Source organism: Scylla paramamosain, chromosome 18 (assembly GCF_035594125.1).
Source record: "Scylla paramamosain isolate STU-SP2022 chromosome 18, ASM3559412v1, whole genome shotgun sequence".
Lineage (NCBI taxonomy): Eukaryota > Metazoa > Arthropoda > Malacostraca > Decapoda > Portunidae > Scylla > Scylla paramamosain.
In genome coordinates, this window is record NC_087168.1 from 21,154,973 (window position 1) to 21,171,976 (window position 17,004).

General features: G+C 43.1%; 1 protein-coding gene across 1 annotated transcript; it reads left to right on the forward strand.

The window, feature by feature from the left end:
• The first annotated feature begins 571 nt into the window (after window positions 1-571).
• LOC135109261 (heparanase-like) lies at window positions 572-15,344 on the forward strand. The gene is made up of 13 exons (XM_064020529.1): window positions 572-1,191; window positions 1,674-1,893; window positions 2,206-2,395; window positions 2,591-2,862; window positions 3,979-4,152; window positions 4,949-5,270; window positions 5,574-5,707; window positions 6,626-6,804; window positions 7,459-7,588; window positions 7,739-7,865; window positions 10,635-10,802; window positions 15,081-15,156; window positions 15,285-15,344. The coding sequence occupies exons 2-11, from the start codon at window positions 1,830-1,832 to the stop codon at window positions 10,789-10,791; spliced, it is 1,749 nt and encodes a 582-aa protein (XP_063876599.1). The 5' UTR covers window positions 572-1,191; window positions 1,674-1,829; the 3' UTR covers window positions 10,792-10,802; window positions 15,081-15,156; window positions 15,285-15,344.
• Window positions 15,345-17,004: the final 1,660 nt, after the last annotated feature.

Here is a 17,004-nt window from a genome sequence, read left to right on the forward strand (position 1 = left end):
TTTTTTTTATTGGATTTTTGTTGTCCTTGGCCAGTGTCCCTCCTACATAAAAAAGTACGTCTCCACCCACACACACACACACCCACCAAACACACACACACACACACACACACACACACACCCTTCGTTCCTTCCTCCCCTCCCAGCACTGTCAGCTCAGACTTGCACAACATCCCAGAGAAGAGTCATGTTGTTGTTTCTCTTTGTCTTACCATTACTCGGGAGGGAGAGGGTAGGGGATGTTACATGAGCGAGAGAGAGAGAGAGAGAGAGAGAGAGAGAGAGAGAGAGAGAGAGAGAGAGAGAGAGAGAGAGAGAGAGAGAGAGAGAGAGATTATGACCTCTAAAATAAGCCTAACTTGAATTTCTCTCGTCTCACAAAGTCAATGGAGAAAGAAATACAAAGAAAATGAAGAACATAACATGACCACGGAACGAGAGACCAAAATGTAACGCGAACACAAACAGAAACACACACAAACAGACACACTTATCAGGCGAAACTCACCGCCCACCCCCACGTCCTCTCATATCAGCCTCTCAATATCCACATTTCCTGTCCCTCCTCCTCCCTCACACTTCCTCACAACCCCGGCCCTCTCTCCTTCGACCTCTTCACTCCTCCCCATCATCTCTCCGTTCCTTGTCACCGTGGGAGTGTGTGTGGAGAGACAAGAGACGGGGGACATTAGTAAACCTTATTATTTGGAAACCCATAACTGTTTCTTAAATCGAGTGAAAGAGGAAAGGTTTGCATGACAGTCTGACTCGAAGTGCGACGGTTTTAGAAGGCAAAGGTGGGACTCGTGGTGCTTTTGTGCTTTTAATTCCATGCCATGTCGCGTGTAGGCTGCGTGATGATCTGGGTTGGCGTGCTGTGCGTGGGTGTACCAAGTGTGACGGGTGTTGACGGGGTAAATGACGTGGGAGGTGTGCAGGTGGAAGGTGGGGTAAAAAGTACATCATTTACCGCTACCCATGTCATCTTTCAGCCTCTTAACTCCTGTCGGGGATTAAGTGGCTTGATACATTTACTGAAGAGCGCCCTTGATGACCTCCACGCCCTGCAGAGGACGCCCCATACTCAAGGGCGGCTCCTAAGGAAAATGGGGCATAGCAAGGTGAAGGTGCGAGCCCAGGCAGTGGGCTAGAAAGCTGCAGCGTCGCCTTCTTCGTCTGTGTCCCCGTCAGGTGGGTTCTTGCCTCCGTGAGGGAAAATGTCAGGAGACGCAACGCAGGAAGAATACCGAAGCAAGATTTTTTTTTTATTTCTTTGCTTTCTCCAATGTTAAAGGGAAAAATTTGTTTTTTCATTTGTCTGTGATGATTTCTGAGTATTTTGTGACGTAAATAGAATAATGAAGCGAGATTTTTTTTTACTTTTGTTTCTTTTTTTAACTCTAGTTTTTGCTTCCTCGTTTATTTAAAAAAAAATAGTCCTCTCACTTATTTATGATTAATTTTTATTATTTCTTACCTCGTATGTATCTTTAATTTTTCTCATCTATATATTTCTTTTCAATTAATTTATATCGTATGTATTTTTTTTCCCATTTGTATATTTTCTTACTTATTCATTTATCTACACATCCATTCTCAGTGTTAATCCTCACCGCCATATATCACCCCACGTCAGTAAGAGACAACAGATGGCATTGCTCTTGTCCTTTCAGACCGCGGCCTTGCTCACACCTGCCTCACGGGCGACACGCAAGCGGTGGGCGGTGGCTGGCGGAGAGTACCTCAGGGCCGTCGCTTTACACGGAGAAAGACCAGCGCGTGGCCTTCCCTTGCGTCGCCAGAAGCTCTCCCATTTACTCGATGTCTTGATGAGCCTCTTCCCTGCTTCACACCAAAGCACAACCACAGCCCCCGCCACAGCCACTCCTGAAGGTGAGATAATGAGGCTGAGAAACGAAATATGAGGGACTTGAGAGACCTTGTACCGCTGTGTCATATCCTCCAGGACGTCGGCAAACCATGGACTTCCAACTTCTCCTGTCTCTCACGACTCTTATGAACTGCCCGCATGTCATTCCTTTACTTGGCAGCTTCACTAATCCATCCATATATCTCTTGGTCATTTTCTCTCCTGCTTTCCTCCACCAGTTATGATCAAATTCTCCAACCTTCTCTGTCTTCTTTCGCATCACCATAAGGCTTTATCGAGTCTAAAAACATGTCTGAAGCTTAGTACCTCCGCAGGGAAAGAGAGGAGCGTGCGAATTGGGAATGGATTAGAGGAGAGCGTGTTGAAGGAAGACTCGGTGGTGAAGGATGCAGTGGAGGTGGTCGTGGGAGTGCAGGAGGTGCTAAGGGAGGTCCCCGATGCATTTCTTAGCTTGGCATTGAGTCCCCGTCTGATGCAGCATGGGTGGCTCAATTTTAACACCAGGTTTGGCAATTTTAGTCTTAGTTTTCCGTGCCTTATGTATTTTTTTTTCTAGTATCATTATTATTTTTTTTTCTTATCATTTCCAGTGTTTCATATGGTCTACTACTACTACTACTACTACTACTACTACTACTACTACTACTACTACTACTACTACTACTGCTACTACTACTGCTACTACTACTTCGCCACCAGCTCCCCTCGGCTCCTGGGTCTCGTCTCCGCCCTCGCCCCAGCCATCCTTCGCGTGGGTGGCTCAGCGGCTAACTTCGTGACCTATGACCCCCGTGACACACCTACGTCCGAAGATAACGAAAACGGAGGTCACGGCACAAATGGACAAGAAACAAGAGGTCAAGAAGGTTCCGTAGATAATCAAGAGGCTACTGACGAAGGAGAAGGATTTAAAAGTAGATGTTATGACAGTCAGTTCTCAACTCCGATCTTCACTAACTTCACCATTACGCGTGAGTTAGTCTGTTTTATTTGCCTGTTTGTTTGTATGTCTGTTCAGGAAGTAAAGGGTGAGTGTAATGATGAAAGAGTGAAATGTATAGTTATTATTTCGTGATATGGTGTAAAAAACGGGGGAAAATGTACAGATTAAGGGAAAAAAAATATGTTTACCGTTCGAGAAAAGTATTGAAGCTTGCTGAGTCAACCATAAAGGCCAAAAGATCTCGATATGACGTACGTAAAGAGAAAAAAAGAAAAAAAAAGAAAGAAAGAAAAAATCAGAAAGAACTTTGACATCTTTATATTTTTCTTCTTTTAGCTAATGAACATTTTTTGCATCATCAGATTTTTGTTTTGATACTGAACATTTCTTATCATTTCTCAAAGTTCGAACCAGAAATAAAAAGAGCAAAAAATTACAGGTAAAAAAAAAAAAAACTTCATCTCAAACAGATAAAAAAAGAAAAGAACACGAATAATAAGGAGCTCAGACGTTCATATAGATCAATAAAGCGTCAGTATTATTCCTAAAGGCAATGGAAAGTAATAACGCCAAACACAAAGACACCAGAGAGGCAGATAGGGTAAAGCAAGCAGTGCAACAAACAAAGAAGGAGACCCGGGGATTGCGATAAGGCGAGCCAGACTACGTACTTAGTAAAGATTCTTGGTTCTGAGGACAGGACATCTCGCAAGAAGCACCGCACTCCCTTGGCGACCTCTGTGTTTGCTTAATTGCATGTGAAACTGAACACCCGAGCAGCCTAGAGACAGAGAGAGAGAGAGAGAGAGAGAGAGAGAGAGAGAGAGAGAGAGAGAGAGAGAGAGAGAGAGAGAGTTCTAAAAGGGTCACGTGTAGGCCAGACTTCTTGTAGCTTTCCTTATTTGTTTACGTTCTAATGAGAGAGAGAGAGAGAGAGAGAGAGAGAGAGAGAGAGAGAGAGAGAGAGAGAGAGAGAGAGAGAGAGAGAGAGAGAGAGAGAGAGAGAGAGAGAGAGAGAGAGAGAGAGAGAATTTCACAACCAAAAAAAATAGTAATCATCAATGAATCAAACTATTAAACAACACGCCTCATCTTCCTCTCAATTAATTCACCCATCAGCCTCTACTTCTGTCCTTTCCTTCAGGCGAAGACTGGGCGAGGTTGCTGCATTTCTCGCGCGCCGTCGGGATGCAGCTTCTCTTCGACCTGAACCAGTTTTACCGTAAGCCTGATGGAAGCTGGGATCCATCCAACGCCCATCTTCTCCTTCGCGACGCCTGTTCTTGGGGCTTCTCCGTGGTGTGGCAGCTTGGCAATGGTGGGGTGCTGTCTCCCTCTCTGTTTCTTTTTCTATGTTTCTCTGTATGTGTTTTTTTTTTCTTAATTTTTTCTCGGTGCATTTTTGTTTCTGTTTATTTTTTTATTTTTTGTTTCTTTCTGTAATCGATCTGTTTCTGTGTGTGTGTGTGTGTGTGTGTGTGTGTGTGTGTGTGTGTGTTCTGCCTCCCTCTGTCGTCTCTCTGGTTGTTGGTGACCGCACGCTTTACATTTGCTCTTTCTTTTTTTTCTTTTCTTTCTCTCGCTGGATGTGTTCTGTCCTGTTCTATCTGGTTTTCTCCCTCTTTCCCTCCCACTATCCCTACCTCTCTCTCTCTCTCTCTCTCTCTCTCTCTCTCTCTCTCTCTCTCTCTCTCTCTCTCTCTCTCTCTCTCTCTCTCTATCTATCTCTCTCTTAGACTAACAATTTCCATCTCCCCTTCCCTTTTCCTTAACTTTCTCACTCCCCTTCCTTCCTCCCTCTGTTGTCTCTCTGGCTGTTGGTGACTGCACGTTTTAAATTTGTCCTAGTTTTTCTTTCTCGCTGTTCTGTCTCGTTCTGACCTGTTCTATCTGGTTCTCTCTCTCTCTTTCCCTCCCTACCTTCCTCCTTCCCTCTCTCCCTCCGTCTCTCTCTTTGCCTCCCTCCCTCCTTCTCTCTCTCTCTCTCTCTCTCTCTCTCTCTCTCTCTCTCTCTCTCTCTCTCTCTCTCTCTCTCTCTCTCTCTCTCTCTCTCTCTCTCTCTCTCTCTCTCTCTCTCTCTCTCTCTTAACTTTCTTCGCCCTTCCATCTCACAGAACCCAACTCGTATAAGCACAAGTTTGGCATCGTTGTGACCGGAGAGCAGACAGCGAGGGACTACGAGATCCTCAGTAAAGTCCTGGAGGAGGCGTGTCCGTCTGCCCCTCTTGTAGGTCCTGACGTGACGAGACCAAAGAAGCACCATCACAAGAGTCTGCGCCCTCGTCACCGCCACCGTCACCACCACCGTCAGCGTCACAGTAGCGCCACACTTAGCTCTCCTGAAGGCGCTGCTGGTGTTGGGACAAATGCTGTGGATTATCTGGAGAGTTTTCTGAATTCCTCTACGTTTAATCTCTCTGCGCTTACGTGGCATCAGTGAGTGATGGTGTTTTTTTTTTCTCTCTCTCTCTGTTTTATTCATATATTTATTTATGTGTTTATTTATTTCATATTTCTCTTCCCTTTATTTTCTTATATCTTCTTCTAAAGTAGTTTATTTGATTCACATGTTTCATATCTATTTTTCACTCATCTCTCCTTCTTTTCCCTCAACAGTCATCTTTTTTTTTTCTCGTCCTCATATTATTTTCTCACATATTTACTACACACATTTTCTAAACTCCATCTGTTTCGAACGCACCTCCTTCTGCGCCTCCGTCACCCGCGTCCCTCTCTCAGGTACTACGTCAACGGGCACGAGGCGGCGGTTGGTGATTTCATGGATCCCGACGTGATGAACCAGCTGACGTGGCAGGTGGAGCAGATCGTGGTCGTGAGAAACCATCTAGCTCCTGGACGACCTATCTGGCTGAGTGAGAGAGAGAGAGAGAGAGAGAGAGAGAGAGAGAGAGAGAGAGAGAGAGAGAGAGAGAGAGAGAGAGAGAGAGAGAGAGAGAGAGAGAGAGAGAGGTCTTACTAGCGTGACCTAATTTTTTTGGTTCTTGTCGTTCCTTTAAGCTTAACACGTCTCAATGCAGTTCCTTTAAGATTTATATCGCTTCTCTAATAGGAAATGATTATGGCAAAGGAATGTATCTTATCCGTAATTCATTGGTTTGTTTATAATTTGCACATGTTCTTAATTGAATACTGATTTTAGTGTATAATTTTCGACGCATTTAGTTATCTTCACCTCTTTCTCTTCTGCGCACACATTTATACACGCCACATCTGCACGTGAGTGTGTGTGTGTGTGTGTGTGTGTGTGTGAGTAGGGTGATGTTCGTGTGTCTGTCACTTTGTTTTAAAAATGGTGTCTGTTTCTATCAACAAAAGTGTGTCAGTCTATCTGTCTGCCTATCCATCAGTATGTATGTCAGCCTCTCTATTTGTCTCCCTGTCCTTAAACTGTCTTTTCTGCCGCCTGCTTTAGAATGGCGTGTGTCTGTCTTTCAATACACGTGCCTACCTCTCAGCCTGTCACTGTCTTTCCTGTTTGTCACTCCTCTTCTTTCTACACATGTTGATGTAAATCCTGGGGACATATTATGAAACGTAACGTCACTACTTTCAAAAGGCTCTAGTTGAAATTAGACGGGTTTTCAAGGGCGTTTTTATGGTTCTAATGACAAATAAACAAGCTTTCTTCATTATTAACAAGAGAAACACTCTTGAGAACCCGGGTAGTCATCTCTGAGGCCTTTGAAAATAGTCGTGATGAGAGACCAAGGCTTTTCAGAGTACAGTCCCCTTAATACGGAGAAACAAGGGTGCCGTTTTCAATCCCATAGCGGAGACTGGGTCAGCGTCAGGTGGAGGGGCGCCTGACATGAGTGACACCTTCGTCGGGGGATTCCTGTGGCTCGACAAGTTGGGCGTGGCTGCGGCAGGAGGTGTGGACGTGGTGGCTAGGCAGACGCTGTACGAGTCCTGCTACGCCCTTCTTGACCCCGATCTGAAGCCCAACCCGGTGAGAGAGAGAGAGAGAGAGAGAGAGAGAGAGAGAGAGAGAGAGAGAGAGAGAGAGAGAGAGGCGAAGTTAATTTTGTCTAAGCTAGATGACCATTCAAAAAGAAACAAGTACAAATTTAAGTATCTAAAAAAGTAACAGATAATCATGAGAAAAAAATTGCTTAGTATTGAAGGTGTTAAATCTTCCTCGATAACAACTCAATTAGCTAATATTGAAATAACATTAGCATTTCCAGCCGTGGGTCAGGTTAGGTTAAGCTTGGGTAGGTTTAAATTCATTCAGCTCATCAATTTCAAAGCCGATTCCTTCATTGTGCAGATTACAACTTGGAAAAGCGTCATATTTTGCCGAGAAACAAACAATGAGTGTCTACAAATGAGGACGCTAAGGTTACCTCAGTACTACTCAGTCACTCATTGACCATATTCTGAAACAATTCTGCGTCACAAATCCACTATATTCAAAAGGCTCCAGTTGAAGTAACACGGAATTAAGGATGTCTTTACGGTTCTAGTGATAGATTAACAGGAGAAACACTCTTGAGAACCAGGTTGATCATCTCTGTAACCTTTGAAAATAGTCGTGGTGAGATAACAAAGCGTTTCATGATACGGTCAGTATTTCATAACAGACATCTCTTTCTTCCCGCAGGACTACTGGTTATCCCTCCTGTACAAGCGACTAGTGGGGCGCCGAGTTCTGCGTATACACATGGTAGCACCACCACCCACCCTCCGCCTGTACGCCCACTGCCTCTCCCATCACGCCAACGATACGGAAGGTGCTGTCACATCCACACACGTACATAGGGAAGGTGCTGTCACATCCACACACGTACATAGGTTTTTTTCTTTCTTCTTCTTCTTCTTCTTCGTATCCCCACGTATGGTTCATCACGCTGTGTCTTGCTACCTTCATGTGTCTCCTCCAGGTGGCGTGGTCATCCTGGGCATGAATCTCGGCTCCATTTCCGTCAGTGTGAGGCTCCAGGACGAGGTGGCGGCCTCTCCGGTGATGCAGTACCTCCTTCAGCCCAGCGGCGGAGACCTTCAGGCCAGGTAATCCTTAATGCTGGGGTAGGTGAGGGAGCAGGGGAAGAGTAGATGGTGGATGAGGGGAAGGAGGAAGGAATGTACTGCTATACTTTGCAGTTCTTTTTATGAGCTCTTTATTTCATTATTTTTTTTTTATTTATTGTGCTCTTGGTCAGCTTTCCTCACACGCAAAAATTAACAGTAAAGAAAAATAATGGGGAAAAATATTTGTCTTGTTGCCTTTACTACTACTACTACTACTACTACTACTACTACTACTACTGCTACTACTACTACTACTACTACTACTACTACTACTACTACTACTACTACTACTACTACTACTATTACTACTACTACGCTATTACAACCAGCACCAGCACCACCACCACCACCACTACAATTTTTTCTCTGCTGCTCTTTGTGAGGAGCATCTAAACAGAGGTAATACAACTCACTCTTTCATTGTCGCCTGAAAGTCAACTGCGCCACAGAGACCCACAAACCACAAACGTCCTGGCGTAGCTTCCTCGGGGTGGCGCGCAGCATGCAGAATGAAGGCGGGGGGGATGGCATTACATCCAGACAAGGGCTGCGACTCCTGGGACGTCTTGCCCTCAAAGAAGCGACAGTGAGAGGCGACCTTGATCGAAGTGCTCTGTTACCTCAGTCCCCATTACTGCGCAACCAGCGACAGGAGCAGCTCAGTAACAAAGTGTGGGGGAAATCCCGCCTTTTAGCATATCTTACCCAGTCGTAAAAGCTCGTTTTGTTTCTAAGTCCATGGGATCTGTTGTCGTGTCTTTCTTTGAGGCTTTGGTGATTTTAAGCTGGAGATGAAATAATTGAGAATAATTTACGTCCTCTCTTCCTGCCATAACTAAAAAAGAAAAAAAGTAGAACCTAAAAAAACTCGTCTAGTTTCTCAATTCATGTAATTGTCATATCTTTCTCTCCAGGTCTTCCGTGGCGACAAACTGGAGACAAACTTATTGAGAAAAGTTTACATCCTCTCCTTCTGCCATGACTAAGAAACACATAGGACCTATCATTAAAAACTAACTTCTAACCCAATGTGATTCTGTTGAGTCTTTCTTGGAGTCTTCGATGACCTAAGCTGAAGACGAACTGAGTGAAGAAAGTTTACATCCCCTATTCCCGCCATAACTAAGAAAACGTAAGATCTGTAAAAAATCGCCGAAGTTCATTAAGTGTCGTGTCTTCCTCTGAGTCTTCGATGACATTAAACTGACTGAGGAAAACTCATGTTCCCTCCTTCCTTCTTGATTAAAAAAAAAAAATATATATATATATATATATACATATATATAAGGACTGCCCTTAAAAAACTCGTGTAGCTCCTGAATTAATGTGATTTTTTCCACGTGTCTTCGGATCCACGGTGACGTCAGGCTGCGTGGAGGCAAACTGATTGACACCACACTGCGAACTAATAGAGGAAAATCCATGCCCAGCTTCCACGCATTCACTTTCCTCAGAGTTGCTTCAGACACTTGTCGGGAAAGCATTACTGTGGATTGCACGTGTGGTGGTATCTGGGGGAGATTCTCGGGCGGGTACATACACGTGTTTTTACGACCTTTCTTATCTGGGTTAAATCTAAACATTTATGCATGTAGAGTGTTATTAATTTGCCTTAAATATAGAAGTTATAATACCATGTTTCTATGCACAAAGGAAGTAGAGCGAGGGCAAAAGGCAAATTCAGGAAAAAAAAAAAACCATAATAATAATAATGTTTCTCCCATGAACAGGAAAGGACAGAATATTAATTTAGGTTTGATATATTTATTTTCATTTTCTCATTTTTCGCATATTTCCATGATGGTGTGTTTTGGTGTGTGAGTATCATACGTGATTTCAGTTCATTTTCAATTAGTTTCCACGTATTTTCACATATTATTCTGTGTTTATTTCCTATGTGTGTTTCTGGGTTTCTTTGTTTTTGTTTCTATTTATGGTAAGTTTTTACGTTTCCGTTTATATTTGTGTTCTATATTTCTAAGTTTATGTTCAATCAACGTACCATTTATTTACGTTCCTTCATTATTGTATGTTCACAAGAACGTCATATTTAATTTCTATTCATATCCACTTAACGTCCACCCATCTGCAAGTCCCTGTGCAAGTGTAGTTTGGTAGCTAATGATGGAGTGAGGTGTGCGTCTGCTATAAAGGTGAATGGAACATAGCAGAGTGTTGCCTTTCCGCACCTAACGAACACCTGTCAGACTTGCATTGATATTGACAGTACCACACCTGTGCCACACCTTGTGAACCGAGGAACCTACACCTGTGGCTGCCGTGCGTGGGACGTGACGTGGTGAAGTGGTGGTGAGGTGGTGCTCGTTCACGTATGGAGCTGGTTGTCATTGCCTTGAGTTTTTTTTCATGTTATGGTGACTCTTCCTGGTCCCTTGTGTGTGTGTGTGTGTGTGTGTGTGTGTGTGTGTGTATGGGTCTCGTAGTTTGTTTATTATGACTAGTGTCGTAACATTGCAAGTCATTGTATCAGATTACGCCAACACCAACCAGTCTGAACTGGGAAGAGATGTCACGCATAAATCTTTAGGGGCAATTCTAATTAACACACACACACACACACAGTTCGCCAGCTAAGTGGTAAATTTCTTGTCTGTCACTTATTAGACACAAATTTGCTCCATTCTCGTTATAGTTACTACTACTACTACTACTACTACTACTACTAACCACCACCACCACCACTACTACCACCACCACCACCACTATCACCTCCCTTTCCTTCTTCAGGCAGGTTCTCCTAAATGGCGATGAGCTGCACCTGGGGCCTGATGGGAAGCTGCCGCCCCTTCCTCCGACTATGCTGACCCCCGGCCCCTTTTCCGTGCCTCCCGCCTCCCTTGGTTTCTGGGCCCTGCCTCGCGCCCGTGCCCCCGCCTGTCTGTAGGAGGGAGGCAGGTAAGCAAACATTTTATTTTCGTTATTTTTTTTTATTTATTCATTTATTATTTATTAGTAGTAGTAGTATTAGGATTAGTATTACTGCTACTACTGTTACTATTATTATTACTATTCTGTGCTAGAGGGACATTGACTAAGGACAACAAAAAAGGTGAAAAGAAAAGGCCCAATGTAAAAAAAAAAAAAAAGAAAACGGGATCCACTGATGCTATTTTGTCAATCAACTGCTGTTTCTTTTCGTTCGGGTTTTTTAAAGTCATTTTTTTCTAACCTTTCTATTTTCTCTTCATTTTTATTTTCTTTACTTTTTTTTTCGACTCTCATGTTCTCCAAAACTCAGAATAATCTCTCCTTATTCACCTCTCCACCTTATCTACTAATTTCCTTTTCCCATTTTCATTATTTCCTTCTTACTTTTCTTTTTATTTTCTTTTACCCTCATCACTCTCCTCCATCATTTTTTCACGTCTCATAAAGGTTCCCATGTATCTGCATTGACTCATCATCTCTCTCACCATCCTGGCATCTCGTGAACGTTTTCCTTCCCACCATAAAAACGAAGGACGCGGGGCCGGAGTGGATGCATGGGAACGGAAAGCAGGAGTGTGTAGGTGTGGGGACGACAGGGAGGCAGTGGGAGGTGGCGTGGATAGCAAGGAGCAGTGCGGTAGAGTACGAGGGTGGTAGGGGACGATAGGAGGCAGTGTGGGGGTGTTCATTCGACGACCTAGTTCATAGAAAACGAGCGTGGAGATCCGGGGGTCGCAAGGCAGAGACTGACAGTGGTGTGTTTAGAGTAGAACAGCGCAAAACATTGATAAGATGCTGGTTTACTATAGTGACGTCACGTGGGGATCCGGGCATCTGGGAAGTATCTAAGGCTACTGTAGCGAAGGGCCTTGGGTGAACGGAGCTCCCGTTCCTCGCGCTACCAGAACATTCCTTGTTTCAAAGGACACTCCCCTCTTGCCCTCCACTCCCTCTCACTTTTTTTCTTATTTTCTTTCCTACAGCAGCCTTGGGTGAACGGGGCTCCACTGCCCTCGCTGCTAAAACATTCCCTGTCTCTAAGGACACTCTTCTCTTGCTTCCCACTAATTTGCACTTTTTTTTTTACTTATTTATTTTTTTCCTCCTCCCTTAATGAACGCAAAGCTACAAGTCGCAGAAAAAAGGGAGGAAAAAATGACAGCAGCAGCGACGGATAATTACCATCACGCAGACCAAACAGACATAAAAAATGGTATACAAATGCATCTTTGTCTGCCCTCAACCCTCAGCGCGCTTCACAGAAAACGAGATTCTGGTGAAAGAGAGTCGCTGCAGGAAGGACTCTGTGGCGTGTGCGTGATTTCATGATGCTTCCACGTGCATCTTTTCTCCCTCTTTCATCATCATCATTATCATTTGCCTTTTTTGTATTTTTTCCCATCTTTCCTGAGTTAATGATCTGCATAGGAATCTTAAAGGGAGGTCCAGTGTTAGTCAGAATTATTAAGTTTCGCGGTCCGTGATGGTGTCTCGTGTGACGCAGACGGAAGGTATTGTTTTGTGGTCTAGAGGTTACGTATTTCCATGAGTGCGCAACAGTTGTTTACGGAAATTCGCCATCCAGTGGTCTCTGTTCCTCCTAACCCCGCGAACCATTTGAAGCATTCTGAAACATTTGAAACATTCGAGGCAATTGAATTATTTAATTTAGCTAAATAAAAAGAAAGAAAAGAAAAAAAAACCGTTTATAATGCCATTTCTCCCCCGCCCCCTCCCCACCTAAAAAAATAGTTGAAAGGCCAATTCATGTTCGTATCTTCACATATTGTTAATCATTACTGTCATGGACAATGTTTACTGTCAGAAATGCTGGATGACCTTAACCGATCAATGCTCACCAATACTTGAATATCTTTTAATACAATTTTCTGGTCTACGTAATCAATGTCACGACAAATCTTGAGAATATCGGAGAAGAAAGTGAGTTTTTTTCAGTTTTTCTTGTTGGAAGAATCTTGTGAAAATAAGTGAGATTTTTACTTTCCTTTGTTTGTAGGAAGAACATTATGAAGTGCATTTTGTATAGTCTTTTCATTGCTCTACATTCATCTCTACACGTATTCTCTGTAAACACGTCAAACAATTTTATTTTCACTTCCTATTGTCGTCTTTTGGTAGACACCTTTGTTTTTGTAGTTCTCAGTCTCCATAACTCTCTTACACTCCTCTTATTCTCTTCACATTTACTCCCTCAATAAAAACCCCAAGTAATCATCATCTTACGTTTATCTTTCTTATGCTTTCGTAGTTTTTCGTCAGTCTCTTTGGTAGTTTTCAGTGTTTCTCCATAATTCTCCTACTCTTTCTGTTCTCTCAACATTTATTTTGTCTATAAAAGCCCCAAATAATTATCTTTTTACACGTACCTTTCTTTTGTTTTTGTAGTTTTTTGTTAGTCTCTTTGGTAGTTTTCCGTGTTTTTCCATAATTTTCCTACTGTCTCTATTCTCTCTATATACATTTTCTCTCTTTGGTCTTGGTGATGTACAAGACAAGTAAGATTTTATTTAGATTTTGTGTGCGGGAATTTTGTGATGCATATTTGTACATAGACGCTCTTCTTCCTGGCGATCCCGTTGCAGTCTTCAAATCACGGAAAAAAAAGAACAATAAAGTTTGTGTGGAATATTGTTGATCTTGTTTGGTAGACGCTCTTCTTTCCCCTTCCTTCTTCCTCCTCATCTTCGCAATGCGCACATCTCGAGTCGTGTTGTTTTGCACGTTCGCCTCGTATGCTAAGTCCTGCACGTGGTAACCGTTTCGAAAGAATAACCTTCACTGGTGTCCTCGTTCATGGTCTTTCTCTTTCGTCACTGCAAGCAAGATTGTGCGAAGCAAAGCCATACTCAAATGCACATAATGATGGGTAATTACGAGATTAATCATGAAGTTAATTATGAGATGTTTATCAGTCAAGTACGGTTATTTTGTTGCTTACTTGCTTGCTCTCTCTCTCTCTCTCTCTCTCTCTCTCTCTCTCTCTCTCTCTCTCTCTCTCTCTCTCTCTCTCTCTCTCTGTCTCTCAAAATGACCGGATTCCAGCATTAAAACATATCAGAAACACTATTCTCTATAGCCTTCCTCCCTCAGTAGATCGCAGTTTCTCTAATGATCTAGGAATACATTCCACCCACGCGTCTTTGCTTATGAAAGACGTGTCTTATGTTAGCAAGGGGGGGGATCTCCTACCTTCTTCACACCCTTCCTCCTCCTCGGGCGCCAAGGGAGAGGGGGCGGGGCAGTGGGCAGCGTGTATATAAGCCCGTTCGCCGAGGCTCGAGTCACAAGTAGCATCTACACTGCTGCGAGGTCAACTACTAGCCCCCTCTCTCGCTACGCCTGCCTCACGTGCTCCACACACAACACACTAGCAATGGCACTCTCAAGCCTCTTCCAGACTTTGGTTCTCGCCCTGGTAGTGTGTGTGTCTGCCACGGTCGCCCTTCCACCAGGCGTTCTGCCCTTCCTTGGTGAGTAGCTGACGAGATGAAGCTGTCATTCTCCTGCTGGGGTTGTGTCTGGTACTCGCACACTCCTGCTGGGGATGTAACTCTTACTCCCACACTCTTGCTGGTGGTGTGGCTGTTACTCGCAGACTCCTGCTGTGGTTAACCTACACGTTTCCTGTGTGTTGGGCTTATTCCTCCTGCCGGTGCTAAAGTCATTTCTTCCTTAGGTGGTGTGAGCAGTACCAGCTGTCAGAGAGGAATATTCTAAGGTTTACCCTGGTACTGTTTGTCCTCGTTTTCTTGGCGTGCCCCTCAGCCCTTAAATCAGAAGCTTCCGTGATTTATCTGGCATGACAAAGACTTTCCGGAGCATCACTCATCGACACTTGCTCGTCTGTCCATAAAGATATTTGTGTTTATATTTGTACAAGTACATTTTTTTCTACTTCATCGAATGTTGAATTTAATGTTCTGTGTACAGTCAATTAACATCATCTTTGCTTTCTTCATGTTCATCAGATACACTTTCCAGCTTTCTCTGTCTAATTGTGAAATCGTATGCTGAGGCTCATGCGAGCAGAATTCCTCTTTCTTTCCATTGCAAGTTATTACGAAGCTTCTGTAATACTGATGTGAACAGCTGAGGAGAAAAACGGTCGCCTTGGCCGACACTTTTCTTAAATTGTATTTTCGCATTGACCTTAAGTCACCGTGTTTGTATGTGTGCGCGTGCTAGCACACGCAGGTCATTACAAGTGGTTTCGTTTCTTTTCAGGACGGCAGAACGAGGCTCCCAGGCCTGACATGCTTGACTGTTCACCGTCACCTGACGGCAAGCCTCTGCCAGCCGGGTAAGTTCCTGCGTCAGTCAATAAACCTCATTAACATGCATTTAAACCCAAGCTTAAAGGACATGTATATAACAAGCCAAACATTTGACAACAAGGGAATTAATGACGATGACTGTGGTCCCTCGCAGATGCCGAGAGACCATCCAAGCCATCACCTACCGGCCTGAGGACCGGGAGGTGGTGGAGGTGGTGGAGGGGGGCGAGAATACCATTGTGGTGGAAGACGAGCGCGCAGGCCCCTTCGTCATCCGGGTGCCTGAGCAGCCCGTCATCAAGAAGAGGAGGTGCTTCTTCCGCCACATTTACGTCGCAGAATTGGACATGTGAGTATTGGAGCAATTAACATTTCTGGAAGGTCTGAACTCCATCCCTGACTCCAAAACCTCCTTGCCTTCTTTGCCATTCCTCTGCCCCTTGTTCTCCACCATCTGCCATACAGCTCCGTATCTCCGCCACTTAATAGACTCCAGTGGAAGTTAGTGTGGCTTTGAGCAAAATTTTCATTATTCCAGTGATGGCTTAACAATAATTCTGCACCAAGAACAGGAAAAAAAAAACCGCATGAGAACCTGACTAATCATCTCTGTGGACTTCGAGAAACAGTTCTTATGAGAGTCTGAAGTGTTTAAGAATATGAACCAGTGTTGCTTAGGTACTGGAAAGGATGTATGATTAATGTTATTTACATTTGAGCATTACTTAACTGGTGTCTTCTTTCATGTTACAGCTGCGTGATGCCCCGTTACCGCTACCAGCCAGGATCCTTCAAGTACCCATCACTCACTGCATACTACAACTAAACGTAAAAGTTTCCGATTTCCAAAGCAGTAACAGTAATGATAATAACAATACCTAACTAGATCATAAATGATAAACACAGTTAGCAGTATTAACAAGGGTCCTTTGATTTTTTCTTTAACATTAATGTGATATTTTATTATTATTATTATTATTATTATTATTATTATTATTATTATTATTATTATTATTATTATTAGTATTAGCATTAGTATTATTATATACAGTATGCATTTGTATGGATTTGTATATTTGTGCTCCAATGTTTCTTGAAAAAAAGTTGTAGTTTTGTATATCAAGTTGTTTTGTCTGATCCTAGTGGGTGGTGGTGGTGGTAGTGTTGGTAACAATAGTGGTGTTGGTAACAGAGGTGGTTGTGATGGCAGTGGTAGTAGAAATAATAGTAACAGTAGTAGAAGGAGAAGTGGTTATGATGTTATTATTGAAAAAAAAAAAAATCGTCCTTTCCATCTTATCTTTATTCTACAACTTGTTACAGTGCACTTTCTTGTCATTGGTCTTTATTGTGGAGTTCAGGGCGAGATTGAGTGGTGAACTAAATATAACAGAGTGGTGTGACTTTGAAGGAAATATACAAAGAATACCTTGCCTTAAGGAATCAAGAAAACAGTGAAGTTGTCTCTTGAAGTAACTAGTTTTCTACAAGATATTTGTCAGTGTGATATATTGTGGCGGTGACTATAACATTCTCTTTCTACCTCGTAGTATACTGTACCAAAAAGTTTGAAAAAAGGAAAATAAAAAAAAACTAAAGATCTTGCAAAAAATGCCATTGTTTTCTGCAAAATATTTAAAAGTGAGCTATATTTCGGCAGTAACTATAGCATTCTCTCCCTGTTCATCATGGTTTTCTGTAAGATATTTTGGAAGCTTGTTATATTGCAGGGGTGACTATAATATTCCTTTTCTGTCGCCCTCGCAATGAACTTCGTGGTTGTAAGATGACTTGCTTTATACTGATGAAGAGAAGAAGCACCCTTTGGAGCTTCCTTCCTTATATACGTGCAGAGATACATACAGGATTGAAGG